The 26934-nt window shown below is 35.5% G+C and overlaps 6 protein-coding genes and 1 pseudogene across 8 annotated transcripts; 3 read left to right on the top strand and 4 right to left on the bottom strand.

Annotated features, from left to right (window-relative positions):
• Positions 1-4185, top strand: LOC120211902 (protein WVD2-like 5). 3 transcript variants are annotated; one of them, XM_039210379.1, is made up of 11 exons: positions 1-254; positions 333-416; positions 520-607; positions 956-1201; positions 1295-1522; positions 1639-1679; positions 1894-1962; positions 2098-2194; positions 2290-2361; positions 2441-2551; positions 3316-4185. In XM_039210379.1, exons 4-11 carry the CDS (start codon positions 962-964, stop codon positions 3703-3705), a joined length of 1248 nt encoding a protein of 415 aa, XP_039066310.1. In that variant the 5' UTR covers positions 1-254; positions 333-416; positions 520-607; positions 956-961; the 3' UTR covers positions 3706-4185. The 3 variants fall into 3 exon arrangements, with proteins under 3 accessions (XP_039066310.1, XP_039066308.1, XP_039066309.1); XM_039210377.1 differs by lacking the exon at positions 333-416 and having other exon boundaries at positions 523-607; XM_039210378.1 differs by lacking the exon at positions 333-416 and having other exon boundaries at positions 518-607.
• A 1963-nt stretch (positions 4186-6148) lies between these two features.
• LOC120211976 lies at positions 6149-7257 on the bottom strand. The gene is made up of 2 exons (XM_039210432.1): positions 6998-7257; positions 6149-6206 (listed from the first exon to the last, which is right to left on the bottom strand). The coding sequence occupies exons 1-2, from the start codon at positions 7255-7257 to the stop codon at positions 6149-6151; spliced, it is 318 nt and encodes a 105-aa protein (XP_039066363.1).
• A 3007-nt stretch (positions 7258-10264) lies between these two features.
• On the top strand, positions 10265-11101 carry LOC120211943. Its single transcript, XM_039210411.1, has one exon. The coding sequence runs from the start codon at positions 10265-10267 to the stop codon at positions 11099-11101; it is 837 nt and encodes a 278-aa protein (XP_039066342.1).
• Positions 11102-13234: 2133 nt separating this feature from the next.
• On the top strand, positions 13235-15310 carry LOC120211974. Its single transcript, XM_039210431.1, has 2 exons — positions 13235-13693; positions 14420-15310. Exons 1-2 carry the CDS (start codon positions 13235-13237, stop codon positions 15308-15310), a joined length of 1350 nt encoding a protein of 449 aa, XP_039066362.1.
• Positions 15311-15768: 458 nt separating this feature from the next.
• LOC120211901 lies at positions 15769-17681 on the bottom strand. The gene is made up of 4 exons (XM_039210376.1): positions 17049-17681; positions 16728-16798; positions 16204-16618; positions 15769-16124 (listed from the first exon to the last, which is right to left on the bottom strand). The coding sequence occupies exons 1-4, from the start codon at positions 17163-17165 to the stop codon at positions 15927-15929; spliced, it is 801 nt and encodes a 266-aa protein (XP_039066307.1). The 5' UTR covers positions 17166-17681; the 3' UTR covers positions 15769-15926.
• A 2227-nt stretch (positions 17682-19908) lies between these two features.
• LOC120211973 lies at positions 19909-22927 on the bottom strand (annotated as a pseudogene).
• Positions 22928-26004: 3077 nt separating this feature from the next.
• On the bottom strand, positions 26005-26678 carry LOC120211972 (uncharacterized mitochondrial protein AtMg00240-like). Its single transcript, XM_039210430.1, has 2 exons — positions 26566-26678; positions 26005-26461 (listed from the first exon to the last, which is right to left on the bottom strand). Exons 1-2 carry the CDS (start codon positions 26676-26678, stop codon positions 26005-26007), a joined length of 570 nt encoding a protein of 189 aa, XP_039066361.1.
• Between the last annotated feature and the right edge of the window lie 256 nt (positions 26679-26934).

Below are 26934 nucleotides of genomic sequence, written 5' to 3'. Positions count from 1 at the left end.
TGAAAGCCTCTGGTGCAGAAGACCTTTCAAACCCAAAACAAGGAGAAGAAGGTTTCAAATTCCAAATAATTTCATTCTATTTAGATTCTCTTTGAAGATTCTTCCTGTATTGGGCCCTAAATCCTCTAATCTTCGCTGTTTATCTTTACTTTCTTCTTTTCCCTCCTCAGATCCTTTCGATTTTCTTCACAAATTTCTTTCATTGAGCTTCGTCTTGGATTTATGGAGTTTTGATTTCACGCACGCTTTACGAGGTAAGAAAGAATGAGAAATAAGCCATAAATTTTCTAATCTTCGCTGTTTATCTTCACTTTCTTCTTTTCCCTCCTCAGATTCTTTCGATTTTCTTCACTAATTTCTTTCATTGAGCTTCGTCTTGGATTTATGGAGTTTTGATGTCACGCACGCTTTACGAGGTAAGAAAGAATGAGAAATAAGCCATAAATGTTTTCTGATTTTTTGTTTGTTTGGTTCCTGAGAAGAGCTATGGGTTTTCATATTTGATCTTTTGGTAAAAAGTTGATCAGTGTGAAGTGAAATGAGTTAGTCGTTTGGTGGCGTTGAAGATCTCTCTACTATTTGGAGTAAAAGCTTTACTCTACTTGAGGTATCTACTTTTACACTGATTTAATTCAATTTTTTTAAAATTAAAGCATCTCGTTATATATTGAATTCGATATTTGTTTGCTGTTCTAAATATAAGCTCTAATTTAGTGTTTCTTTTGTTCATTATCCCGCAAATTTATGTATAGATGCTAAAAGTATTATAAAGGCGATTAATATGTCTGGAAGAAAACTTAAATATGATATTATTTGTCGTTTTGAAGTTGTAAGAGATGGGATATAAATAAACCAATGAAATTTCAAATTGGTTTGAAATGTTGTACATTGATTCCATTTTCCATTGTTTGTATAATTAGCCTCACACTGTTGTTTGTTTTTGTTCCTATTGCAGTGTGTGATGGATTCAGATAATCTCTTGTCCGTGGGTGGGCTTGAGGTTGCCTGCCAAAACGATGTTTATCAGCAACTTCGGGTGGCCATTGGAGACGATAGTGGTGTTCCGAATGATGTTAGTGAAAATGTTGAGGAAACTGTTGAGAGTTGTTTGCAGAATGGAAGGGATGACAATGGAGCAACTGGAGAAGCTAGAGAAGTGTCGGATGACTTAATTGGAAACAATGGATTGCTTGATTCTAAGGTAGAAGGTCTTAACATTTTATCTGAGTGCTTTAATGAACTACCATTTACCATTAGTCGGATTTCATATTTATCCATGTGCTTGGTTTCATAGGAAGGGGAAGGAAAAGATAATGTGGATGTGAAGCAATGCAAGACCAAGAATGAGAAGCCTTCTGGCCCCAAAATTACTTCTTCAACTTCAATGAAGAAAAGTAAACATGGAAATAGTGTAGAGGCGAGGTCGACAGCTTCAAATGGCAGATTTGTTGCTACAAATTCACATCCGAAACAGCCTCTGAAAAATCGATCTTGTAATGAAAGACAAGCCAATGCAGCCAAGGTTAGAGTTGGGGGTGTTACTTGTTTCTTTCTATTTGCAGTTTCCATTGGTATTTTTTTAAAACACAGTTCAGGCCTGTCTGACAACTGCTTGTCCTCTCTATCTTCTTTTGACAGCGTTCTGAAAGAACTGATGCAGCATTCTCCAAAGGCCCTGTGTACGTACTACTTGTGCTTATGTTTGAGTTTCTTTTCCTTTTCTTTTTTAATACATCCTTCACCCTTTGGTTTTCCTTTGTTATCCAACCAAGGGGAAGTGCTCTGTGGCCGCCATTCATCTATTTATTTTCTCCTGAAATTAAACTTTGTGTGATTGATGATGGCAGATATTTTCTCCTGCCTAATCTCAAACTGTTTTGCTTTGTATTATAGTGAGAAACCCAAACTAAAGCCTCTGAAGAAAGGGCCACTTGGTATAGTTGAAGGAGACACAGAGTCCTGGTATCCTTTTCAGTTTGAACTTTTTGTTATTACTTTCTGTCTGGGACTATGGGTTGAAAAGGGGTGCAATTTGAGCACTCTTGTTCTTTCTATTTTTTAACGACATTTATGTTTATCCTTATTTCTTCACTGAAGCCCTCCGGAAGCTGATGCCAAACCCCGTAAGGTTGCTACTCTTCCAAGATATGGTTTCAGTTTCAAGTGCGATGAACGGGCTGAGAAAAGGAAAGGGGTTGGTGCTTTATATTATATTTATGAGGCTTTATGTTGTTGGTCATTGCAGCACTATTATTTTGATTCTCAAATCCTCACCATTATGTTGTACAGTTTTACACCAAACTTGAGGAAAAGATTCAGGCAAGGGAAGAAGAAAAGAGCAACCTGCAGGCCAAGTCCAAGGTGTTATTTTGTAAATGCAATTGCTTACCGTCCCGAACTGCTTCTTTCTTATCATAATGATATTCCAATTTTCTTCCAGGAAACTGAAGAAGCTGAAATTAAGATGTTTAGGAAGAGTTTGAACTTTAAAGCAACTCCAATGCCAAGCTTCTATCAGGAGCCTCCACCTCCTAAAGTGGAACTAAAGAAGGTTGGTTTACTGTTCTGATGTATAGAAAACTACATGACCCGTTGAATATAAAAATTTCAAAGGCAATATTCACTTCAATTTTAATTACAATGACACACTTATTCATTTTGTTTTATTTCTTTTTTTAAGGTTTTCTTATAATTTGGTTTGCTGCCTTTTTCGAATTTTACGCATTTTTATTATTTACATGTATCTGCTCATCTTCCTTTCCTACAAGAGCCATTTTCTTTTCCACAAAATGCTTTAGATTGTTCAGTGGGAGGCCCTAGCTCTGTCAACTTTCTTTGTTAGTTGGAGCTGATACATTTAACTTGTAACCACTTGAACTGGTTTACGTTACAATTAAATCTATGTTGTGATAGTTAAGAAAAACTTTTCGGAACAAACCCAAGAGCATAAAATTGAAATTGCAAATGAATGGTTAGGTTTGTGGTGATAAATTTTCTAGTCTTTTGGACTCATTTATTTTGTCCTAAGATACAGATTACTTGTCGTAGTTTTAGCATGATGTGCCATGTTCATGCATTTATATGCTCTGATTCTACATCTTGATAACTTCAAATCGGACTATCATAATCCTTTCTTGAATGTGTTCACAAATGTAGCATTATATGTTCTGTGCACGTAGAATTCCATTTTCGAATATACGTTTTGTCAACCGTAGCCATACTTCGTTGCTTTCTTTTTCTCTATATTTTCTTTGTATGGTAGCATTTGATATCTCAAATTTCGGAAAAGTTGATATTTTAAATTCCCGGATTCAGATACCACCAACAAGAGCTAAATCTCCTAAGCTTGGTCGAAGAAAAGTCTCAACTCCTTCGGATTCCGATGGTAACAGCAATAGTGGCCACCAATCAGTCCAGCTAAGTCTGGATGAGAAAGCATTTCGGACCATCTCTTCCAAAGAAACTTCGCCCGTCAATGTGAAGAAGCCACAGCGGAGGTCACTTCCTAAATTGCCTTCTCAAAAGACTGGTTTGCCCGGTGCAACGAATGAGGAAAAGATATCAAAGATCTCCAGTCGGGAAAAGGTTACGCACGAGGAGAATAGCACCATACCAAATGTAACAAATGAAGAGTTGTCTCCAACCCAACAGCAGCAGGCAGTGTCTGCAGCTGATTCAGGTGAACATCAGCCCGACATCAAGTGAGCTTAGTTCAAGAACCGATTGCATTGGAGCATTAAGCATGGCAACGATTCGAAGTGGATGTTCATATACAAAGCTCTTTACCTTGTTTTGCCTGAATAAGGACGTCCAAGACCGGATTATTTGATGATCAAGGCTTAAAAATATTCTACGTTACTGGTTATGATGTTGTCTTCTCCAATATTCAGCAGCTTTCGTTATTCCATGTGTTGCCCGCAAAGGTTGCCGGACTTCTTGTTACGATTCGGTGTTCCTGTTTGCAGCACCGTATGTCAATTGTCTACCAAGTTGACCTAATTGATATTGTTTTTTTGGAGTCATGTTGATGTTAAATAATCCATGAACGAATTAGGTTTGTCCGAACCGGCCGAACAACCTAATATTGTGAAATAAGTCCATTTCGAAGTTCCGGTTCTGCTGAACTTTGTAAATGTTTCCCTTTTATTGTATGAAGTTAACGCCTACATTGTTTTGCAGAGATTAGATCTGCAGGTGAGTCGGTTTATGGTATGAAGCTTTGATGGATGATGGCATAGATGAGAAGATTGGACTGGATCGGCCGGTTCAACCCAAAACTGGTTGATCTGGTTTATATAAGTTGAACTGAAAATTAGAGAACTGGTCGGGATCAAATCGGAAATACCCGGAAAAAAGTAAGGGTGTAAATGAACCGAGTTTGAAAGAATAAAGTTATGTTTGTGTTCGTTTATTTATTTTAAAGGTGTTCATGTTCAGTTTGTGTTTGTTCAAATTTTTTATATCTTGGTCATATTCGCTTATATATTTTTGAAGGTGTTTGTTTTTGTTTATTTATTGTTCGTGAATATATTCGTTTAATGTTCGTAAATATATTTATTTAGGGTTTATTTAGTGTCCGTTTAATGTTTATTTAGTGTTCGTTTAGTGTTCGTTTATATATTCAATTTTTAGTTTTATCCTTTCATTTGTAAGTTAAAAAAATGATAAAATTATATTACTAGTGCTTAAAGTTCTTAACATTCACATTTTAGTTTTTAATTTTACCATGTGTTCAATTTAGTTTTTATATTCACTAATATTTAAAATTTTAAAAATAAAATAAAAATGAGAATTGAGTGAATGAGTTTGTTCATAAATGAACGAGCTCATAAACGAGTTCAAAAATGAACTTATAAACTAGCTCATAAACAAACAGAATACACCTCTATCCGTGTTCGTTTATTAAATGAACATAAAATTCTTTGTTCTTACTCGTTTATTTAACATAACAAATGAACATAAACGAACGTTATACGAATAATTCATAAACAGTTCTAGAACGCTGTTTATTTACACCCCTATTAAAAAGCGAATATAACCCTATTTTGTTATATTGATTTTGATTTTTTTGTTTCTTGGTTTTCCTTAAATATGATAGCAACTGCAAGTAAGGAATAACACACGAACCACAAGGAAGAAAGGGCCAATTATAAGCAAAAAGTTCGAGAATGTGTGCAATGTGTCGTCAACCGTGGAGCACACGGCAGAGATTAGGGTTATAAATGAGACGAGACAGATCGTGAGCTATTCGAGATCGACTCGATAAATACTCGGATCGAATGGACTCGACTCGAGCTCGACTCGAATTCTTAACGAGCCGAAACAAGCTACTTGATACTCGACTCAAAAAGCTCATGAGCAGCTCGAAAATATAATATATAAGATTATATTTTTAAAAAATATATATATTAAAAATATTAATAATTATGTATTGATTTTTTTAAATAGAATACATTAAGATTTTCATGCATTTAAGGTTCAGGTTCGAGTTCGAGTTTGAGACTTTAATCGAGTTAAGTTTAAGAATTTTTTTTCTTCATTTCGAGCTGCTCACGAGCTTCAGTTCAGGATTTCGAGTTCGAGTCGAGCTTGAAAATTTTAAGCTCGCGAGTTTTCGAGTTGAGATCAATTTCAGAGTTTTCGAGTCGAGTCGAGCTCAACAATACTCGAGCTCGACTCGGCTCGTTTACACACCCCTAGCAGAGATTAAGGAGACTTGAGTAGCAATTTTTCATTGCTTTTTCTGAAGATCAAATAAAAGTATGAACAAATATTTTTTTATAAAAATATTAGTTATTCTTTAAATTAAAATATTTTAATATTTATTAATTAAATTAATATCGGATGGATGTGTAAACAAATTCAGTCAGACACTTTGTACTAAATATATGGCAGTAGAGATTATGAAAATATAAAATTAAACTATGCCAAACTAAAAAAAAGAGATTAAGATTAATTTTCATTAAGTAGAGGGTCTAAAATCATAATTAGACCTTGATAAAAAAAAGGCGGCTGCTACCTACTAAGGGGACGTCGGCTCGTCGCTGGGGAAATCATGCATGTCGCTGCTAAATAAGTAGAGGGACTGAAACCATAATTAGAGCTTTATTTTCGGGTCTTCAGCAAACATATCCATTTCCTTTTGCTGTTAATCGTCATCTTTCTCAGCAGTCCATAGGTATCGAGCATACGATGCAAGGACATGGCTGCCATTAACAATCCCAAGGTTACGTTAAAAACAAAATTTAAACATTAACAAAATTACTATAAAGCTCTTTTTTTGTGTATATATATGGGACAAGATTCAATTATACTGTGTATATCCTTTTAGTTTTACACTTTTTTAGGACAATTGGACGAGAAAAATTAAAGGTTGAGATTAACAGTAGAGAATGAAAAGATATTTACTGAAAAAATAATGAGTTAATCTCAGCCTTTGATTTCTCTCAATCCAGTGGTCCTAAAAAGATATAAAACTAAAAATAATTTTACACAGTATATATATATATGGTTGAAAATAAATGGTTGAGATTAACTCATTGTTTTTTTTTTCCAGTATATACATTCACATTTCTTACTTTTAATCTTAGCTATCTGTTTTCACTCATCTAACGATCCTAAATCTTTGTAAAACTAAAATAATTTTACATTGTATAAGAGAATCATATCCCGTATATATAATCTCTTTATCTTGTCGAATAAAATTGAAAAAATTGTGTAATATCAAATCCGGATAAGGCTATATATTAAAATTTATAGTAGGTTTAGAATAATTGAAAAAATCTAACTTATCTCACTCCATGCACAACCCTGAATTTTAATATGCTTCATGTGAGATTGTCTAGACTGATTATAGAACCTGATTGATATGATAGAAAAACTTTGAGGACTCAATTAAAACACTGTTTGGGTCAAGACTAGACTTTATGATGTAGTTTGGGGACTTAGGATGGAATTAACCCAATAAAAGAACAGGGATGAAAACAGTGAATAATACCAGTTATTTGGAGAAGCCTTAACAGCACGATCAAAATAAGTTTGAGCAAGAGCTTCGTCGCCGTGGTTAACCCAGATTAAATCTCCATACGTCGACAGAACTTCCCCGTCGTCCGGCCGTACGAACGCCGCTTTCCGGCAATACTCTTCCGCTTTTTTCAAAAGATCGCCTCGCACCTCTTTCAAGAATTTAGCGTAGTTGGGGAGAAGAAGAGCTTCTCCGGGGTAAGTTCTGATCATATTCTGGTGATACTCATCCATTCTCCGTTTCCCTTGACCCCAATATCCTCCCCCGCTGCCGGAATCACCGCCGTCGGAATGAAGGGATGAGGATACCGGTTAAAAGGGGATATCTTCCTCTTCCTTGACGGTGTTCGGAGACCCCATGTGGCTCGGCTTATGCCTGTTGGGAATAGCGAAATGCCATTGTATTTTTTGCTCCTCATTTTTGGGCCATTTGTCTTCCTTATTTCCTTAAATTATAAAGAACTATAATGTAAAAATTAGTCCCAACTTTTACCAAAATGTTCATTTTGCCCTATATTCTATTTTTTTAAACATTTTGACTCCCGACGTTTTATTTTAGAGCGAAAAAGACTTATAACATATGACAGAATAATCATTTTTCCTTTTCCCCCCCTCCTTTTGGGGCATTTTAGGCATCAATGTTTCATGTTAAGTTAAAAAGGCTCGTATTTTAGAGCGTTAATCGTGTGTTAACTAATAGTTTTCATCTATAGAGAGATTTTTCTGCCCCAAAATAAAACGTTCGAGTCAAAATGCTCCCAAAAAAAAAAGAATTGAGGCCAAAATAGCCATTTTATTTAACTTGGGGGCTATTTTAATATTATGCCAATTATAATTAAAACATTAACATTTTGAACTCATTTTAGTCACTTACGCCAAAATGTTTATATTTCTCTCATTTTTCTTCTTTTCAATTTAGTTATGCTCGAATCCTGTTTAAAATTGACAAAAATTAAGTTAAAGCTTCGATCTTCTTTCAGTATGATACATGCCTACAATCGCTAGATACGATTGATTTCGAGATATGTTGTTCGTATTCATATCCATGTGTTGGATTCCCTTAATTCTTTCATGTCGGAACATTATCTTTTAAATCTCAACGATAGGGAGACAGAGAGAGTATAGAAGATTCTTTCAAGAATCTATATAATCAAAGACAATTAATCAATTAACATGAATGTTAACTAAGATAGAAAATATTAGATTATCTATAATATAACTTTCAAATAAAAATCTAAAATATAAGGGTGAACTACTCGAATAGAAAACACTTTCACTTTCGGCAATACGACCACATAACTATTTAAATGATTTCAATGTAGTAACTTCTCGTTACAAAACAAATAATGTAGCTGATGTGGACTTCTGACTTGTCGTTAGGCAATAATAGCCACATCAACTACGTCGTTTGTTTTGTATTAGCAAATAGTTACATTAAAACCACTTAAATAATTATGTGGTCATATCGTCAGAATTATAAGTATTGTGTCATATCGATACTAACCCCATAATTAAATGATCATTTGATTAATTTACCCTTTATATTATTATACAAATATGTTCGTTAGCATTAATACGATATGTGTTAAAACGAAAATTTGTTTGAATTTATTGATGAGATTAAGTTTGGTTCGTCAGTCGCGGATAATTCATTTCTTCTCATTTGGACAAAAAATCACAGTTGATAAGAGGACGATTGTTGGTCGGTATCTTCCTTATAAAAGATTGCAATCTTTTTTTTAAAAAAAAATTGTGAAAGAAATGTAAAACAAGAGGAAGAAGAGGAAAAGATGACGGGGATAAATACCCTATCTATGGGACGATTAATGTCAAGTTTACGATGATGATAACTGTCGAGTTTGTCTCTAACGAATTATGTGGAGTTGTCAGAAATCCAATCATGGAGTTGTCGTTATCTAGGAAGCGTTATAGTGCAAAACTTTTGGAGTCTTATAATGTGTAAGTTTTTTAGATGACAGAGAATAGAGGTGTAATTTTCAAAGAACGTTTTCTAATAAGATACCTAAAGGTATAACGGAACTAAATAAAATTTACACAAATCAAAGTTAATCTAATATGATGAGAAATATAATTTTAGTAATTTTTTAAAAAAATTCTAAATATAATCTTAAACATACTTAAAAGGAAGGAAAATTCTACAAGAAGAAAGATGAGTACTCCTAATAAATTTAAAACTCATAACCGAATATGACATAAGAAAGATGAAGTCCAAACTTTTAAGTTCGTAACTTTTCGATCCCCTGAACACGATTCTAGTATCCGTTTCACTGGAAAGTGCCTCAGTCTCCTCAAATCAACGATGGACTTTTTGATTCTTCATCCTCCGATCTCTATGGTCCACTATCCGATGGGCCTGGAGCTGAACTATGTTGGTCGACTCGTCATTTTCTCGTGGTTCACCGTTCGGATTGATCATCCATCCACAAAAGCTATGTCACGTCAGCCTGTCCGTTAAGTTTTCAACGGCGAGGTACTAAAATGAAATAAAAACTACACATTATATATGATTTCAATTTTTTTTAAAAAAAATTAGATAGTAAAACGGACCAAAACTTATAGTTTAAATACTACACACATGTAGTTTACATTTTAGTATTTAGAGTTTACTAGGGTTTGGCATCATTCTCTTGGCCCACACCAAAAGAGTGCTCTAAAGTTCTATGTGAACCCTTAGGGAAATGATAAATAATGTACTTCTATATATTATCATCAGTTTTTTTAAAATGTTTGTTCACTTGTTTGATTAATTGGAACTACATTCATAAAATCACATAAATGTTAATGTTTTTTCCTCATTCGGACAAGTGAAAATCATAAACTCGAAAGAGATGAACATGAACATTTACGAACTATGTTATTGTTCATCACTATAATTAGTAATTATCCAATGTCCAGCTCTGCACATTTATGGCGTTCAAAGGTGATGATGAAGGAAGAAGAAGAATACAAGGGAAGTTCATAACAGCCTCCAGCAATGCCTAATCATACAATTGGACCAATGAACTGGTCCGAATTACACGCAAAACAGGTTTCCCGACCGAAGTGTTCATGTTTTTCTTGAGTTCTTTTCACTTACAATTGGACCAATGGCTGATGAAACAGGTCTGTAACTTACCATATTACAAGAATCCTTGTCGATATATAATGGTGTGTGTATTTGGCGAGATCTTACCAACTTTCATCTGTCATTCCTGCACACCGAACATAGTCGTATTTAGTTATGGCCTCGATCACCCTCGACGAGCTCCACGCGTATCACGCCATCGATCGATCGATATTCTCTAGGCTGGTGATAAATCTCGGGAGGGATCCGGCTGAGTCTATGCTAGTTATGGCCCTGTGGCTTTGGTTCGAGGAGACCGGTTACCCCAACATTATCGCGAGAAGCGTTAACGTGTCGGATCCCGTCTTGGTAGCGCTAGCCGGTGAAGCCGTTTCGTGTTTGGACTGTCTCGAATTGACGGAACCCCCCGTGCCACCTAGTGGCAACTTGCCTCTGACTTCAAGGATCATGGAGAAGGATGTTTCTCTGCATATGTTGTACCAGAACAAATTCAGTACCATCAGCGGGATAAAGAGTTTCATGAACACCGTCTGCGCTCGGATTTTCACCGATATCTTGCAACACGTGATGGGGATCGCGCCACAAGCGATCCTCAATCAGCCTCTCGTCATCCCCGGTTTCCCTCACCCGTTATTCGGCAACGTCACCATAGTGCCTAGAGCCATGGACCATGACTTCCCTATAGGAGGCCTGTGGGGATGGCACCCTTGCAACAACGTCACCGAGGACGAAAGGACCCTGTTCCTGACTTTCTCGCGGGGCTTTCCAGTTTCGGAAGACGAAATGAGGGAAGTCTTCACCAGGATACGCGGCGTTTGTGTCGACAGCGTGCACATGCAGGACAATGTCCAAAGGGGTGAGCAGGCATTGTTTGCTAGGATGGTTCTACGTTCCGTCACGAATGTCGATCAGGTATTGAACGGGAGGCGCGTAGCGAAGTACCGGGTCAACGGGAAACACATATGGGCACGGAAGTATGAGCGCAGGGAGTAGATCGGGTAGAATTTTATAGCAGTGTCATGTAGGGTAAGCTTTTGGTTAGGAAGGTTACAGCCTTGAGCGTTTAAAAAGCTTCCTTGTTTGCTATGTTTCATTAATATTTGCCAACTATGTTTTGATGTTGTTTTATGTTAATAAAAAACGAATACTTTCTCAATTTTATTAAAATATTGCGTTTGCCGAGAGTCAAACCCGAATCTATTGCTTGGAAGACAATTATCCTAAACAGGGCCGTGGTTATGTTGTTGGAAGTCTTGTGCAAATTCTTGTAAAGGGACCTTTAAATCTCGAACCTATTTTGATCAAAAAGAGGAAAAAATTACAGTTGTATTACACTAAGAAGACCCACTTGCATTGTTTTTTTTAAATAATTTTGCTTCTTAACGAGATTCAAATTTAGGATCAACAAAGTCATGGGCCCAATGATCTAATTACTGCTCTATACGTAATTTTCTTTAATGACAACAACTGATAAATAAATTCTAATTTGAGGTCCCTATTTTTTGAGGCCATGCGTCATCGCGTACTGTGCGCAGGCTCAGCCACGCCTCTGATCCTAACCATTGAACTACAAACACTATCGATGTCATCATATAAAATCAAAATATAATTATTTGTTTCCCTCATCCCATTAGGAGTGTATACATTATTTTCTCTTTTGTTTTCTACTTTTTGGGGGAGAGGATTTGAATTTTTTTATAGGTTTCTATTATATATTTTTATAGGGTTACGATCCACATACATCCAATGTAAAACTAAAAGTTTTACACTTTTTTAGGATCGTTGGATTGAGAGAAATCAAAGGTTGTGATTAACTCATTATTTTTCCGTGAATATCTTCTTATTTACTACTGTTAGTCTCAGCCTTTGATTTTCTTTTATCCAATGATCCTAGAAAGGTGTAAAAGTTTACAGTTTTACACTATGTAATTGGATCCTAAAAATATGTAAAGCTAAAAGAGTTTTACATTATGTAAGTGAATCTTCTTATTTTTATTTTAGTATATTTGAAGACTGATGTCGGATCAAAAAAGTTCAAAGTGAATTTTTATTTGAGATTTCAAATAAGATTCGAGATCGATGAGACTTTTCTGAGGTTGTATTGAATTGAGTGTTGAGTAAAGATATGGAATTATTGAATATAAAATATTGATGTGATATCTTTAACTCGTACTTCGAGATGTATATATATTATGGGTGCTACAATCTAAACTATCGGTTTTAGTCTGATTTAGTACCTAAACTTTCAATATTTTCAAAACTTAACATTAAATTTTGAATAGAGTACTAAAATAAAAAAAAATTAAAGTTTTTAATGGTGAGATACTAAAATGAAACTAAACTAAACTTTAAGTATGATTTTGAAAAAAATGAAAGTTTAGGTACTAAAACGGATTTAAAATGATAGTTTATGTACTAAACTCATAATTTATCCTTATTATTTGGAAAATTATGTGTTTAATACCTAAACTATCAGTTTTAGTCCGTTTTAGTACCTATACTTTCAATTTTTCAAAATCATACCTAAAATTTAATTTTTGTTTCATTTTAGTAGCTAGTCGTTAAAAACATTAGTTTTGTTTCATTTTGGTCCCCCAATTCAAAATCCAATGTTAAGCTTTGAAAAAAAAATTTGTAGGTATTAAAACGGACTAAAACTGATAGTTTAGGTACTAAACGCGTTAAGTTTTTAACGGTTGGTACTAAAATAAAATAAAAAGTAAACGTTAGGTATGATTTTGAAAAAATTATAAGTTTAAGTATTAAAACATACCAAAAATGATAGTTTAGATACTAAATACTTAATTTGCCCTAAAATCAAGGAAACCCAATTATTTCTCAAAATGTTCAACCCAGTCCTATTTTTAGTACCTGCAAAAGAATTTTTTTTCCTCTTTAATACCTACCTACTCATAAAAGTGTAAAAGATGGCAAGTAAAATAGATAATATTTAATGAGTAAATACGTGTCAAATTTTGATTGGGAGTTTTACTCTCACGTCCTTATACTTGCCCAACAAGAAACCTCACTCTGTGCGTTTCTGCCTCTTTGATTCTCAAATATCTTTTCCATCAGTAAAAGACCACTCCTTTGCTAGTCGAAAACTTTAAAGCTCAAATATTTTTAATGGATTTCAAGTTCAGGGCGATTGACGATCCGCCGCCTTCAACTCCGTCGTCGTCGTCGGGTCAAGCATTGCGACCCGAGTCGAACGTCATTCTAAGCCGGACCGAGGACGTGGAACTGGAGAAGTTGCAGATCAGGGAAGAGATAATCGCGTTGGAAGTCGGTCGTCGGAGAGCCATAGAAGCGGAGGTGAGGACGGAGTTGATGATGGTCGAATGGGAGATGGCGGCCTTGCATCGAGTTAGGGAAACGGGTTTATCTTACGACCCTAGGCTTCCTCTCGTGCCTCATTTTCATGGCCTCCACCGCTGGCGGCCTGATGTCCGTTTCAACTCGTTTCCAACTCCTCCGCAACCGACAGTGCTGCAGCATCCGGTTGTGTTTCCCCCACCGCTGACAGAGGTTTTGGACGCTGAGGTTAAGGATTCTTCGGAAGAGAAGAATAAGTTGATTAAGCTGGTGAGCCCTTTAATTAGTACATAATAAATTATTTCATCGTCAGAAAGTAACGGTTTTTCTATTAACCCCAAGCTTAAAGGCAGGCATAAGCTTGAACAAACTTTAGCTTCATAGCCAGTTTTAGATATTTTTTATTGATAATTTGATTTCATTATTATAACTCTCTAAGTTTGTATGTCGAACATAAAATCTTACATCCGTTCTTGATTATACTCACACTAGTTTATCCCCTTTAGAATTCATGGATACAATAGATTGATGATGAAGTTACTGTTCCATTAGCAACAGTTTTTTCATGGCATATTACAATTATGTTGGGGCTCTCATTGCTTAGCATTGGTATCATGTAGTTAAGTGTGAGTATTCAATTGAGTCAATTAACAAAAGTTCGAGTTGATTTTATAAAATTACAAGTCTAGTTGAGTTGAAAAATTCAGTTTTTTCAAGTCGAGTTTTGCACTTTTGCTCACCCTACTTGTAGTAATGAATGGCAACTCCATACCTCACCGGGTTTGTCCATGCATTGTATGTATGCATCATCTTCTTTGGGATCTCAATGCATGTTCATCTGGTCTTGGTATTCAGTTGACTGCATGAAAAGTTTCTCACGACAGTGGAGAAACCATGCCAATATGTTAGATTAGGGCTTCATGTTAGAACTGCTAGATATGATTAGCATCACAGTTTTCTGGGTAAATATTCTTTTCTTTTGTGTACCGTACGCAGGCCAAGCCTGATCCTAATCGTGTTGTCGGAGAAAAGCGGAAAACGCCACCTCTGGCGGAAACCGCTGAACCGCCTCAGCCGTTGATTAGCTCGAAGGTGAAACAAAATGAGTTGAGTTGTCCTATTTGCCTGACCACCGCCACAAGTGAGAAAGCTTTGGCTGAACACCTTGGTGGTAAGAAGCACAAGGCTAAAGAAGCTATGCAAAAAGCTCAGAAAACGGAGAAGAGTTTCGATGACAGTACCGATACCGAAACATCACGAAAGAAACTCAAATGCTCGGATGAGAAGTTGGAGGATAATGAAAAGATAAAGAACGAAAAGAATGAGCATCTGATTAAGAAAGAAGAGGAGATGGAAAGTTTTACGGAAAAGAAAATCGCAGATTCCCTTGAGAAGAAACATGCACCAACTGTGGTGGACGAGGTGGAAAAAACACCAGAAGTTAGCAAAATGAAGAAATTTAAATTTTGGTGTGAAATCTGTTCAATTGGTGTGCATTCTGAGGTGGTAATGGAAACTCACAAAAAAGGGAGGAAGCACACGGATCGGCTCCTGGAAATTGGCAAAAGCAAGGCAGCTACCCTCTCTACTGCCTCCACTGATACCGTCACCGAGCAGGCAAACTCTACCGATGATGAGATGCCGAAAGTGGCTGATGTGGTTTCAGTGGAGAAGACACCAGAACTTATCAAAAAGAAGTTTAAGTTTTGGTGTGAAATCTGTTCAATTGGTGCACATTCTGAGGTGGTAATGGTAACCCATGAAAAAGGGAGGAAACACATGGCTCGACTCCAGGAAATTGGCAAAAGTAAGGTAACAGACCTCGTTACTGCCACCACCGAGCAGGCAACATCTACCGATGCCAAAAGCCGCTCGTGTGGTTTTTGATGAAGCGAAGCTAATGGATGTTTCAAAGGCTGAAAAGATATAAACTATAAGCTACTGTAAGAGATTACATACTTTCCGGACATGTTGGAAGCTCCCAAAGTTGCAGTCTTTATCTGAAACTTCTAAATAGATTTTGATATTTTAGCTGAAACCCAGAATGTACCCAAGATTAGTAAAACTGCCATTAGTTTGATATTGCTGCATCATTATCTGATCCAGGAGGGTGCATGAATTGATACATAACCTAACAGACAAGATCTTTTTGTGACATTTGAACTAACCTCACCGTGGCACCATTTGGTGTTCGCATCTGTTTCAGGACCTTGGTTTCAGACCCACCGAAACCATCGAGAATATCGAGTGTTTGTGGTCGCATTCTAGTCGAAAGTGACAACTTCCTGCCTACTGCAAATACCCATTTCAAGTACTACCATGATGGAACGGGTTCGCACCATTTATAATTGCAAGCAAGCAATTTTATACATGCCAACTATATATTTTTCTTTACAAAAGGTGGAAAGGAGAACATATAACAGTTAAAAGAAGGGGAGGTTGGCAAGCTAAACTCACTTAGTCCACAACCCCTCCAACTACGAACTTCTATTACAAGAATTTTTTAAACCCTCAATGCTACCTGATCTTGCCATGAGATCTTTCTTTTCCTGACTCTGTTGTTTGGTCCGTTTCCGGTGTTCCTGCAGGCTGATATTTTAATATCATTGTGCTGCTCTTCACCTGCAATTCGGATTGAACTTTTCTTGAATTCCCCTATTTTCATTGAATTGTCCATTGCCTGGAGTTCTTCCTCCTCTCTCTGCAATGGAAGGTAATTGAGACCATGTTAGAATGGAAATTGTAACGAAATTAACTTCTTGTAGTTAGAAGTAGATTACCGAAATCTGGTTTAAATCGAAAACTGGTGTCATGGTTCGAGAAGTAGCCTCCTTCCTACTGTAAAGCCTTTCTCTCTGGTTTAAGTCGAGAATCGGTGAAGAACTCTGTAAAACAGCTTCCTCCTTCCCATAGATGTTTCTATGCTGCTTCTGGTTTAGATCAAACATCATACAAGGATGAATGAAAGCAGTTTCCTTTTCATTACCTGTCTTTCCCTTCTGGTTCAGATCAAATCCCGTAGCCAGACATTGCGTATCCAGACGTCGCATACGATGTTCCTTCCCCGTTAATTTATTGTCCATCACATTCGATTTACTTCTAGCCACCGTACTCCGTGGCTGCACAAAGTTTCGGCCTGGAACGGCGTTTGAAGATCGGTTCTGCATCAAGAACTTGTGCCTCCGTCTCAAAAACCTAAGATCGAAACATGGTCAAAACTCGGAAACCAAAACATCATCTTTATGTCGATAATTGTGATTCTAAAGCTATATGAACCCTAAATTGTAATGGAGGGGTAACATACCGAACTTCGGCCAACAGGGTTAATTTTCGCTCTTTCATCATCATCAATTTCTTTCTCATGGCTTCTGTTTCCTGGAAAAAATACAAAGGACATAATCAATCATCAATTTTATCATCAAACATGGCAATGAAATGAAGACAAGTACATATCAATGGATCAAAAGGGAACAAGAGAAGATCCAAAAAATCAACATGTCATCTTAAATCAACCAATCTTGAAGATTGAAGAAACAAGAACACACACCAAGAAAACCCCCTATGGATCTGATAAATCTGACATAATCCAACACCAAATCTAAAAGCCTGGGGGAAAAAAGGTTACCCTGTGCAAGTCTTCAAAGTCTTGCATAAGGCTCTGGTGCTTGAACCTCCTTTGGTCCTCATACGCACCATATGGAGAGTTCTCCATAGCAACACCAACCCCTTTCATCTTCTTCATGTTTTCGGATCAAAATGGTGAGATTGAGAAAAAGAACCCCGAAAGGCCAAAATAAGGAAATGTGAAGAAGAAAGAGAGAAAATAGGAATAAAAAGGAAGAGTCTTTGATCTAAAAGGAAGAAAGAGAGAGATATGGGGAAAGAACTAACAGAAAAGAATATGAATAAGGCAAAGGGGGAGAGAGATAGGAAGGTTCTCGTTTTGCTGTTTAGCCTCTGAAAAACTCTGACCAAGACAAAGAGAAAAACCCAACGAAGCCCACATAACTCGGTGAAAAAACATGTTATTTTCCATTCAAAGAGCCGAGAGACAGTGATGAAGATTGACTTTTTTTGTTGTCGTTGTTGCAGAAAGGGTATTTCAGGGATAAACGTTTTTAAATTAGTTTTTCTTCCTAAAGGTGGGTTTTTTGGTTGGATGGCATTTGAAGGCATTCCCCCCATCTTCTCCTCTTTGGTTCCTTTCTTGTTTTTCTTCATTACATCAACTTTTTTGGGTCATTCAAGAAAGAGAGTTAGGTGCTACTCTTCTTTGATTTTCTTGGTCTTTTGTTTTGTTTCATGAAAGAGAGAGAAAAGGAAAAGGTAAAGCCCTTGAACAGAGAGAGAGAGAGCAGCAAAAATTTAAGGCTTCAATGAAGAAAGTTATTATTTTTCATTTCACAGTATTCATGGTCCCATTGCTTGTTCATTTCCCAACTTGCCATTGCCTTTGTTTTTGAAAGAATGCTTCAATTTCAACCCTTCTATCTACAAGCTATCATGATTTGGACTCATTCATGGCAAATTAATGGTGGTGTACCACAATGAACACCGATGATGGTGAAAATCAGCAGAAATCTTCTGTTTAGAGAGAGCCCTTTGAATAGCTTAAAAAGAAGGGTTAACTATGAATTTAATACCTAAGTTATCAGTTTTGTTCTGTTTTAGTATTTAAACTTTTAATTTTTTCAAAATTATAACTAAAGTTTAGTTTTCATTTCATTTTAGTATCCACAGTTTAAAACTAACGTTTTTAATGCATAAACTATTAATTTTAGTCTGTTTTAGTACTTAAACTTTTAATATTTTCAAAACTTAATGTTAAATTTTGAATGGTGTACTAAAATGAAACAAACACTAAAGTTTTTAACTGCGAATACTAAAATGAAACAAAAACTAAATTTTAAGTATAATTTTGAAAAATATTAAAAATTTAAATACTAAACGAATCAAAACTGATAGTTTAGTACTATCAGATACTAAACGCGTGATTTACCCTAAAATAAATTAGAACCGATTAAAAAAAAGAGATACAAAGCACATGAATTATGCATATTACTGTATTATTATTAGTATTATTCTGCAGTTCCAAAACCCAGGCTTACATGTGAAAGCGGAAGCAATGGCTTTCGAATTATGTCAAAAGGTTTGTAGTGGAGGACCAAAAAGGGTTGAAAAAGAGTGTACTTTATGTTGCTCTAATTGTTTGCTTTCTTCTGTTGAACTGTTTAAAGCAATGGGTAAAAGCAAGTTGGCCATTTCCACCATTGATGACACTTTGGGAGTGCTTATTATCACTGTTTAGTATTGGTTTTTTTGATTTGGTGGGAAATGAGAAGAGAGATTCTGAGATAGGGTTGTATAAAAAGTTTGACCATAAAAATTTGGTGAATACACCAGTAAACTTCATAGGTTATATGGAGGGACATCATTAGGAATGAGTATTTGATCGAGATAAATTAAGTCGAATCGAGTTTATTAACCTTTAACCATAACTATGACAGTTTGAAGTTTGAAATTGATAAAGTTAAGTAGTCGAGTTTGAATTTTATTAGGAATGAGTCTTTGAACCGTCTGGTTTTTGGTTGAATGTTGAATGCTTGTTTTGACGCGTGTGGTCTTATGGGAAGGTTTGAACATGGAAACTATGGTGGATTGATTGACCAAAACACTTGTAAAGTATATGAGGAGGGTGATGACGCACCTTCCAAGGTAACATTACATTCGTTTTCGATGTGTACCGGATGTTAGTTCCAATGTCTATACCATATGTGGTCTGTTCGGACGAAAATGGCGAAACATATTGCTAGCATTTGATCTTGGTAATTGGGTAGATCAATGTGGATACCATATGTGGTCTTTGTTTTGTCATGCCTTAGATAAGCTATATCCGCACTCCATGCACATCGGATGCTTGCTTTCTCCATGGTAAAGATAAAATCAGAAATAGGCCACTTTTGTATCCGTGTGTGAAACGTATACGGTGAGGCTGTCTGCAAAATTATGGTAGTCTTAACTCAATATGCTACGGTTCGTTGTGTTCTTTATATGCATTAGAGAGAGACTATGGCTCTAGTTCTATGTCTTATCATATATTTACAATGTTTCATAATCACTATCTGTTTCGAAGTGGCGATATTGATCGACTGTTGCACGAGCTTCATCATCACTCACGGTCGCACACGATAGTTGAAGAATGTTCCATGGTTGGCTCTCTTCCTCCTTTGAAACTAATGCTTCTCTCCTAGTAATTTGGTTTTAGGCAGGAATCCTTGGAAACATGCAAAACCTCTACGAGACGGTGAAGAAAGCACAAATGGTTGTCCAGGTTGAGTCTGTGCGAGTGCCACACTGGTGGAGCTCGGTTAGGGGATTGAAGCAATGATGATCTCTTGACTGGCGCCTGGTTTAGCCTTGATGGTTGCGTACAAACTAATGGTAGAAATACAAAATGCAACCTAACACATTTCCAGAAATGTAATTCAGTCTTTATGTAAAACCACAACCAATCCTAACTCAAAAGAATCATAAACTTCAGTCCATCCTCCAACCTAACACATTTCCAGAAATGCAAAATGGGAATATTTTTTAGGGAAAAAAGGGTTTTGTGAATTACATTTGTGTGAGATTTCATTACCTGCTTGCCAGAATACCATGGAGTTTTGATATGGTTATTGTGATGGCTAAGGGCAAAACTGATGGCTGTCACTGGTACAACTGAATCTGGGTCTCCGCCGCATCAACAACAACAGTAATTAGTCCCTCGTGGATGAAAATCGTTGGTCAACAAACAGTCTATACGACAAAATATGAGACTTTTTGCCCTAAAACGAAACGTTGGAGCCAAAATAATTCCAAAAAAAGGTTGAAATGACTATTTAGTAAAATGTTAGGAGTCTTTTGTCCTAAAATAAAATGTTGAGGGTCAAAATGACTATTTAATCAAACATTAGAGGCTTATTTTTTAGTATTATTCCTTTTAAAAACTCACCTGAAAACCCATATTCTTAGTCAGCTCTTTGTATATTGGTAGCATTGAACTTGCAGAGTCTTTCCAGTTCTTTATAACGTCACATTCCAATGACGAAAGAAAAAACCCAACCCATTTCACAATTAAAATAGAGTTCAAGTGACGAGTGTTTATTTTATGCAACATTTTATGTTTAAATACTCCTCGTTTACTTATTATTATTGTTGATATGAGTTTTTTCCATGATTTTTATGCAGAGAAATGACTTCTGGAAAATATGCTTAAAATGACTAAAAACTGTATTTTTTGTTCAGGAATCAATGTTGGAATAGTGTATTTTTTGTTCAAGAATCAATGTTGGAAGAGTGGTCATGAATTCGGGCATAAAATGTTGATGTGGCAGCGAGTCAACAGTTTCTAGAAGATTCAGTCAACAACTTCCAGAAGGTTCAGTCAGTTGCTTCCAGAAGGTGGACGAATGACTATAGTATTTCAAACATTTTAAATTCAAATTTTTAGGATTTATCTTTTTATTTTTTAGATTTTAAATTCAAACAATTATTTTTGCATTTTTAGCTTATTTTAGGGTTTTTAGAAGACTATAAATACCCCTTCGATTAAGTCTAAATCAATCATTTCATTCATCAAATTCTTCTTTTGTCTTTTAGATCATTGCGATCTTTTCTCTCTTTGTTTTTATAAAGTTCTCTTTTTAATTTTTACTTTGTTACTTTTAAAGCTTTTATTTTAAAAATACTAAGTATGACTTTCGCCATGCTTACCTAATTTTCTTTCAAGGTGATGGCTAAACCGATGACTCATTTCCAACGTGATAATTGAAAAGCACTTAAACAACTTCATATACATTTCTTAGTTTTTTGCGCTTATTTCAAAATCAAAGCAATTTTCAAAACTAAATATTGACGTTGGTCAGGATGTTGTTATGGTTAATTATGTGGGAGGAAGAATCGGCTTATTGAAAGCACATTTGACTTCCTGGAACACATTTAACAAAATTGTTTGCTAAGCGAAAATTGATATCGGAATCAGTTATTATTGAAACAACATAATCAGAGTCGATCTTTTACAAACTTAATCGATTTTGATCTACAACATTGAAGTTGATTAAATCCATTTCCAAAACCGAAATCAAAAGTTGCACTTGAGTTTTCGGTATACAAAAACATAGTCACAATGATTGGTCTTGTAAACAAGTAACTGACATGAATCTCGAAGTAAATACCTCTTTCGATGATCTGAGTAAACTTAGTCAAATCAAAAGCCAAAGGCTAATTTATATCAATTGAATTTCCAATCTTACTTCCTTTAAATTTACTTCTTTTTATTCTTTATGATCTGCATCACTTTCTTACTTTTATGTCATTCCCTTCATCTATAAACCCCTCGTTTACTTAAACATTACTTCATTCACTTCTTGGCTCAGAAGTTAAATCAAGCATAAATTAGGAAGTTTCCTTAGTGTATGTGAAATCGATCTTTACTTCTCTTTTACTACATTTAATTTCTTTTATTTATTATTTGAGAAAAAAAATATTTTAACGTGAAAACAACGTGCGTCATCAAGTTAATCAATAAAGTACCTAGAAAAAAATACCTGCAAGCAGTCTCATAGCCTTCTGCACATCTGGTCTATTATAGTATTTCTCTGCATAGTTTTCGGTACACGGATCGTAACCCGAGATCCGTCGATGCAAGAGATTACTTTTGAGCCTTATGTGTCGTTTCGAATCGTTTGTTAACGCCGGACATGATGGAGTATAAATGTTGTAGTGATCGACGTTGCCGAACTCGTGGTTAATGGCATAATTTGCAGCAGCAACACATTTTGCAGACCTTGTCTGTGCTGTGAAATTGCAGTACTTCATGATGGATTTGTATGTTTTATCTGATATCATGGAATGGTTCCACCAATATGTAACAGTTCCAATGCTGTCATAGTAATTGTCTGTCACAACATTTCTTACATGCATATGGTCAAACAATGTTCGAGCTTTTCGGTCGATTGTTTCGGATAAATTATGTATGTGTTTGATTTGCTTACCATGAATCCTTTAAGATCGATGATTGGATTCGAGTGAGCTTCATTATAATCATGGATTCTCTTGGTCAACTGAGGAACATAATGCCCTGTACAAACATCGACGATAACTTGCACAACAAGTTAAGTAAAATGATCGAAAACACGTCGGCGACCGTCATTTACTTGCATAACTTTCTCCGGTGATGTAGAATTCTCGGTGCCTGTAGGCCGCAAATCTAGACATCCATCTGATGAGAAACAGATAAGTGCATCCCGAGCAGTGTCATAAATAAACTAATATCATTGGGATTGACTGGTATATATACACACGTCGATGATGAGACATTGAAATACCTGTCCCGTTGTCGCCGGAGTCTCTAAGATCGGAGCTTGTATTCGTGTAGGAGAATCCAACTCCAGCAGGTGATTCCTGGAACAGAATGTTTGCTTCTGCAAACCATGAAGAAATTGGATTTCGTTTCATTGACATTGTTATAAACTTGACGCCACTTTCATACGATATCGAATTCGATACATTCGGACGTAGATATAAACTTTTAATATTGTGTTTGTGTTCGTTTGTTTAATTTTTAAGGTTTTATAATCATCTTTTTAGTATTCACAAACATATTCGTTTAACGTTCACAAACATATTCGTACATCTGTTCTCCATGCACTCTCTTTTTACTCTTTTATTTGCAAGCCAAAGAAAAACGATGAAATATATCACTCGTTTTTAAACTCCTTAAACTTCACAATTTGAACTTCAAAGTTCACCATGTGTTCAATTTAATCTATACCTCACTAATATCCAAAATGTAAAAATATATAAAGAAAATGAGTACAGAGTAAGCGAGTTTATAAACGAACTCGTTTATTAACCTTTGTTCGTGATCGTTCATCATTTATTAAAGGAACATATAAATTTTGTTTATGCTCGTTTATTTAGCTTAATAATCGAACATTATAGAAACGATTCACAAATATTTCATCGAACGATCTATTTATTTACACCCTTAAATATCACCAGACACCCCCAAATTCCAAATTAGTTCTTAAGTTTTAAGAAGTTCTAATTAAATATATAAAGTACCAGTGTTAATATTGTATTGTTGGGAAAATTCGATAATTTTGAGTTTTGAATGAGAAATTGATCCAAACGTTGTTGAGAAAATGTGGAACCATTTGTTGGTTCGTAAATGTGCACGATGTGAGTAGCGTGAATGTCCGAACTGGTCAAGCTCTTTGTGGGCTTACAAATATTTTAACCCAAAGGTGAAATATTTTTTTCCTCAAATAGAATATTTTTTTTGCAAAATCTGTTTTGGAATTAAAAGATAAATATTAAAAAGGTTCATTTATTCAAAACAATAATTTTGGAAATTGTTTAATTACTTGATTCTCCTTAATGCTTCATTAGGTAAAAATTTTCCAATGAAAATACTAGTTTGAACTCTTCCTCCATTTCTAGGTGAGCAAAACAGCTTGTGCAACTAGGACCGTAAATGAAACGAGACAAATCGTAAGCTACTCGAGATCAATTTGATCAAAACTATCATAAATACTCGACTCGAATGGACTAGATTTTAGCTTGAGCTCGACTCGAGTTCTTAACGAGTCGAAACAAACTACTTGATACTCGACTCGAAAAGCTCTTGAGCAGCTCAAAAATATAATTTATTAAGATTTTATTTAAAAAATATTAATAATATTAACATTTATGTTTTCACTTTTCTAAAAAAATGCAATATAAGGTTTTTCATGTATTTAAGGTTTAAGTTTGAGTTTGAGGTTTTAATCGAGTTAAGTTTAAGATTGTTTTTTATTTCGAATTTTTTCGAGCTTTTACGAGCTTTAGTTTATGATTTCGAATTCGAGTCGAGCTTAAAATTTTCAAACTCGTGAATTTTCGAATCAAGTTAAAACTCAGCAATACTCGAATTCCACTCAACTCGTTTTAAGCCCTACATGCAACCCCACATCATCATCATCATCATATTGTTTACAAAAAGAGAATGTAGGGAGAATAGGGTTTTCTTCTTTTTTTACTCTTCGATATAACATCAAAATATATATCGTTGATGAGACTAAATATATTGCTAGGTATATTAGTGATTTATCCTTTTAATTTAAACGAAGAATTACGACGGATGGAAATCGACTATTGACAGATGTTAAAATATTTTGTCTTCATGAAGAAGTATGGTAAAGAAGAATTAAGCTAGAGTGATTTCATTAAAGTCGCATCTCGTCTCTCGGTCATACTCAAGTAATTATATAGAAACTCTAAGTTGTGCGTGTCAGTCGTAAGGTTATAATGGTTGTATGTTGACTGATAAATTTGATAGATATGATCAAATGACGATAAATTTAATTATGTCAGATCACATAGAATTATCAGAGGTCATATTAATTAGTGTGTGTCAGTCGTAAGGTTATAATAGTTACTTGTTGATTGATAGACTAAGTAGATATAGTCAGACGACGATGAATTTGATTTTGATATATCACACAGGATTGTTAGAGGTCATATTGATTATGGGAGGCTTTTTGAGAAATGTTAGATTATTGACAGTTCTTCTATCGAGATCAACGTAGCCCGAAAACTGCAAAAAGGCCACTGGTGGCTATCCCGAAAGTGATGAAATTTGACGATGAGTGAAGCTAAAAAGAAGATGAGAAAGCCTTTGGTTTGAAAGTACTTTGTTGCTGCCATTTTTCAAAAAATAAAGCCTATAGGTAAAGGTCACTGGAAATATATTAATCTCACAAGAGAATATATAGGTAAATGGGAGTGTAGGGCTAAAGCAATAACTTTATATATGGTCAATTATATGTGCTATTACTCACAACAATATACAGGTTAGGGCAGGCTATTGAGGGCTCCTAGTCCTACAAGAGGGCCATACTGTATACATATATATGTAATATGTTCATGGATATAGTTACAGAAATTAATACCTTCAAACTACGGGTTCCCGGGGGGATGAAGATCAGTGGTAGATTACGGTTTTGAAAACTCTCATGGCATGAATTAGGGATGAGTATATGTTAGGTCGGGTTTTTGGTTGACTCGAATTCGATTCTAATATGTTAAAAAGGCATATTTATAGAAAACATGCTCCAACTATTTTATTCATCATAAAACAAAGTTTACAAAATTAAATCCTTATATACAGCCCACCAGCAGTTACTAGCCTAACTAACAATCTAACTAATTAATAACATCAACCTAACTGATTATTAATAGCCTAACTAACTAAATAACCGAAAACTAACACTCCCCCTCAAGTTGGTGGTTAAAGATGTTGATTAACCCCAACTTGGAACTCAAATATTCATGTTGTTGAACTCCCAAGGCTTTTGTTAGAATGTCTATCTGCTGGTCTGTTGTCTTCATATACTCTGTTTCAATTATTCCTTCTTGAATTTTTTTCTCGAACAAAATGGCAATTAATTTCAATGTGCTTTGTTCTTTCATGGAAAACTGGATTTGTTGCTATTTGAAAAGTTGCATTGTTATCACACATCAATTTTGATGGTCCTGTGTTTTTAAACCCAAGTTCATTAAACAAACCTGTTAACCACACTATTTCTGTAACAGTCAACGATACTCTGCCTCTGCAGATGACCTTGCAATTGTATTTGTTTCTTGGACTTCCAAGATAGCAAAGAGTACCCCAGTTTCACACAAAAACTTGTTACTGACCTTCTAGTCATTGCGCAAGTTGCCCAATCTAAATCACAAAAGGCTTGAAGTTGGCATTGACTTTCTGTACTCAACAACACTCCTTGACCTGGACTGCTTTTGATATACCTGACCACCCTCAAAGCTGTATCCAAGTGTAATTTCCTTGGTTTCTGCATGAATTGACTCAGCAATTGTACTGAATAAGCAATATTAGGCCTTGTGTTGGTGAGGTAAATTAACTTCCCAATAAACCTTTGATAACTTGTCTTGTCCTTTAATAGCTCATGTTCTAAAGCCAACCTCTTATTTTGTTCCAAGGGAGTTGCAGCAGGCCTTGCACCCCCAGTCTAGTTTCTTCAGTTAACTCCAATGCATACTTCCTTTGACTTATAACTATTCCCTTTTATGATCTTAATATTTCTAAGCCAAGAAAATACCTTAGTTCACCAAGATCTTTCATTTTGAAGCTTCTATTCAGAATTCCTTTGAGTTCTTCAATCAATTCATTGTCATTTCCAGTTATCAAAAGATCATCCACATATATGAGCATTATGACTATTTTGCTTCCTTGTGACTTAATGAGTAGTCAAACTTGTTTTGAGAATATCTTTCCATCAGAAGAGCCTCTGTTAGTTTCATGTTCCACTGCCTTGAAGACTGCTTCAATCCATACAAGGATTTTTGCAGTCTGCATACCCTGGTCTCCCCCTGACTACAAAAACCCTCAGGTAGGGACATGTATACCTCCTCAACTAAATCACCTTGGAGGAAAGCATTATAGACATCCATCTGAAAAAGAGGCCATT

The sequence above is a fragment of the Hibiscus syriacus genome, unplaced genomic scaffold (genome assembly GCF_006381635.1).
Source record: "Hibiscus syriacus cultivar Baekdansim isolate YM2019G1 unplaced genomic scaffold, ASM638163v2 tig00109987_pilon, whole genome shotgun sequence".
Classification (NCBI taxonomy): domain Eukaryota; kingdom Viridiplantae; phylum Streptophyta; class Magnoliopsida; order Malvales; family Malvaceae; genus Hibiscus; species Hibiscus syriacus.
The sequence above is the reverse complement of the archived record's forward strand: the minus strand, read 5'-3'. Positions and strand labels throughout refer to the sequence as shown.

Bases quoted from the DNA above. Each gene is read 5' to 3' on its own strand.
- LOC120211902 (XM_039210377.1), top strand. From the start codon at position 962: ATGGATTCAGATAATCTCTTGTCCGTGGGTGGGCTTGAGGTTGCCTGC. The intron at 1,202-1,294 runs GTAGAAGGTCTT...TTGGTTTCATAG, and splicing joins ATGGATTGCTTGATTCTAAG to GAAGGGGAAGGAAAAGATAA. The intron at 1,963-2,097 runs GTATCCTTTTCA...TCTTCACTGAAG, and splicing joins GAAGGAGACACAGAGTCCTG to CCCTCCGGAAGCTGATGCCA.
- LOC120211976 (XM_039210432.1), bottom strand. From the start codon at position 7,257: ATGGATGAGTATCACCAGAATATGATCAGAACTTACCCCGGAGAAGCT. The intron at 6,207-6,997 runs GTATTATTCACT...TGTTAATGGCAG, and splicing joins AAGGCTTCTCCAAATAACTG to CCATGTCCTTGCATCGTATG.
- LOC120211943 (XM_039210411.1), top strand. From the start codon at position 10,265: ATGGCCTCGATCACCCTCGACGAGCTCCACGCGTATCACGCCATCGAT.
- LOC120211974 (XM_039210431.1), top strand. From the start codon at position 13,235: ATGGATTTCAAGTTCAGGGCGATTGACGATCCGCCGCCTTCAACTCCG. The intron at 13,694-14,419 runs GTGAGCCCTTTA...TACCGTACGCAG, and splicing joins AGAATAAGTTGATTAAGCTG to GCCAAGCCTGATCCTAATCG.
- LOC120211901 (XM_039210376.1), bottom strand. From the start codon at position 17,165: ATGAAGAAGATGAAAGGGGTTGGTGTTGCTATGGAGAACTCTCCATAT. The intron at 16,799-17,048 runs GTAACCTTTTTT...TATTTTTTCCAG, and splicing joins ACTTTGAAGACTTGCACAGG to GAAACAGAAGCCATGAGAAA. The intron at 16,619-16,727 runs GTATGTTACCCC...TTTCGATCTTAG, and splicing joins ACCCTGTTGGCCGAAGTTCG to GTTTTTGAGACGGAGGCACA.
- LOC120211972 (XM_039210430.1), bottom strand. From the start codon at position 26,678: ATGCTCATATATGTGGATGATCTTTTGATAACTGGAAATGACAATGAA. The intron at 26,462-26,565 runs GTATTTTCTTGG...TGGGGGTGCAAG, and splicing joins AAAGATCTTGGTGAACTAAG to GCCTGCTGCAACTCCCTTGG.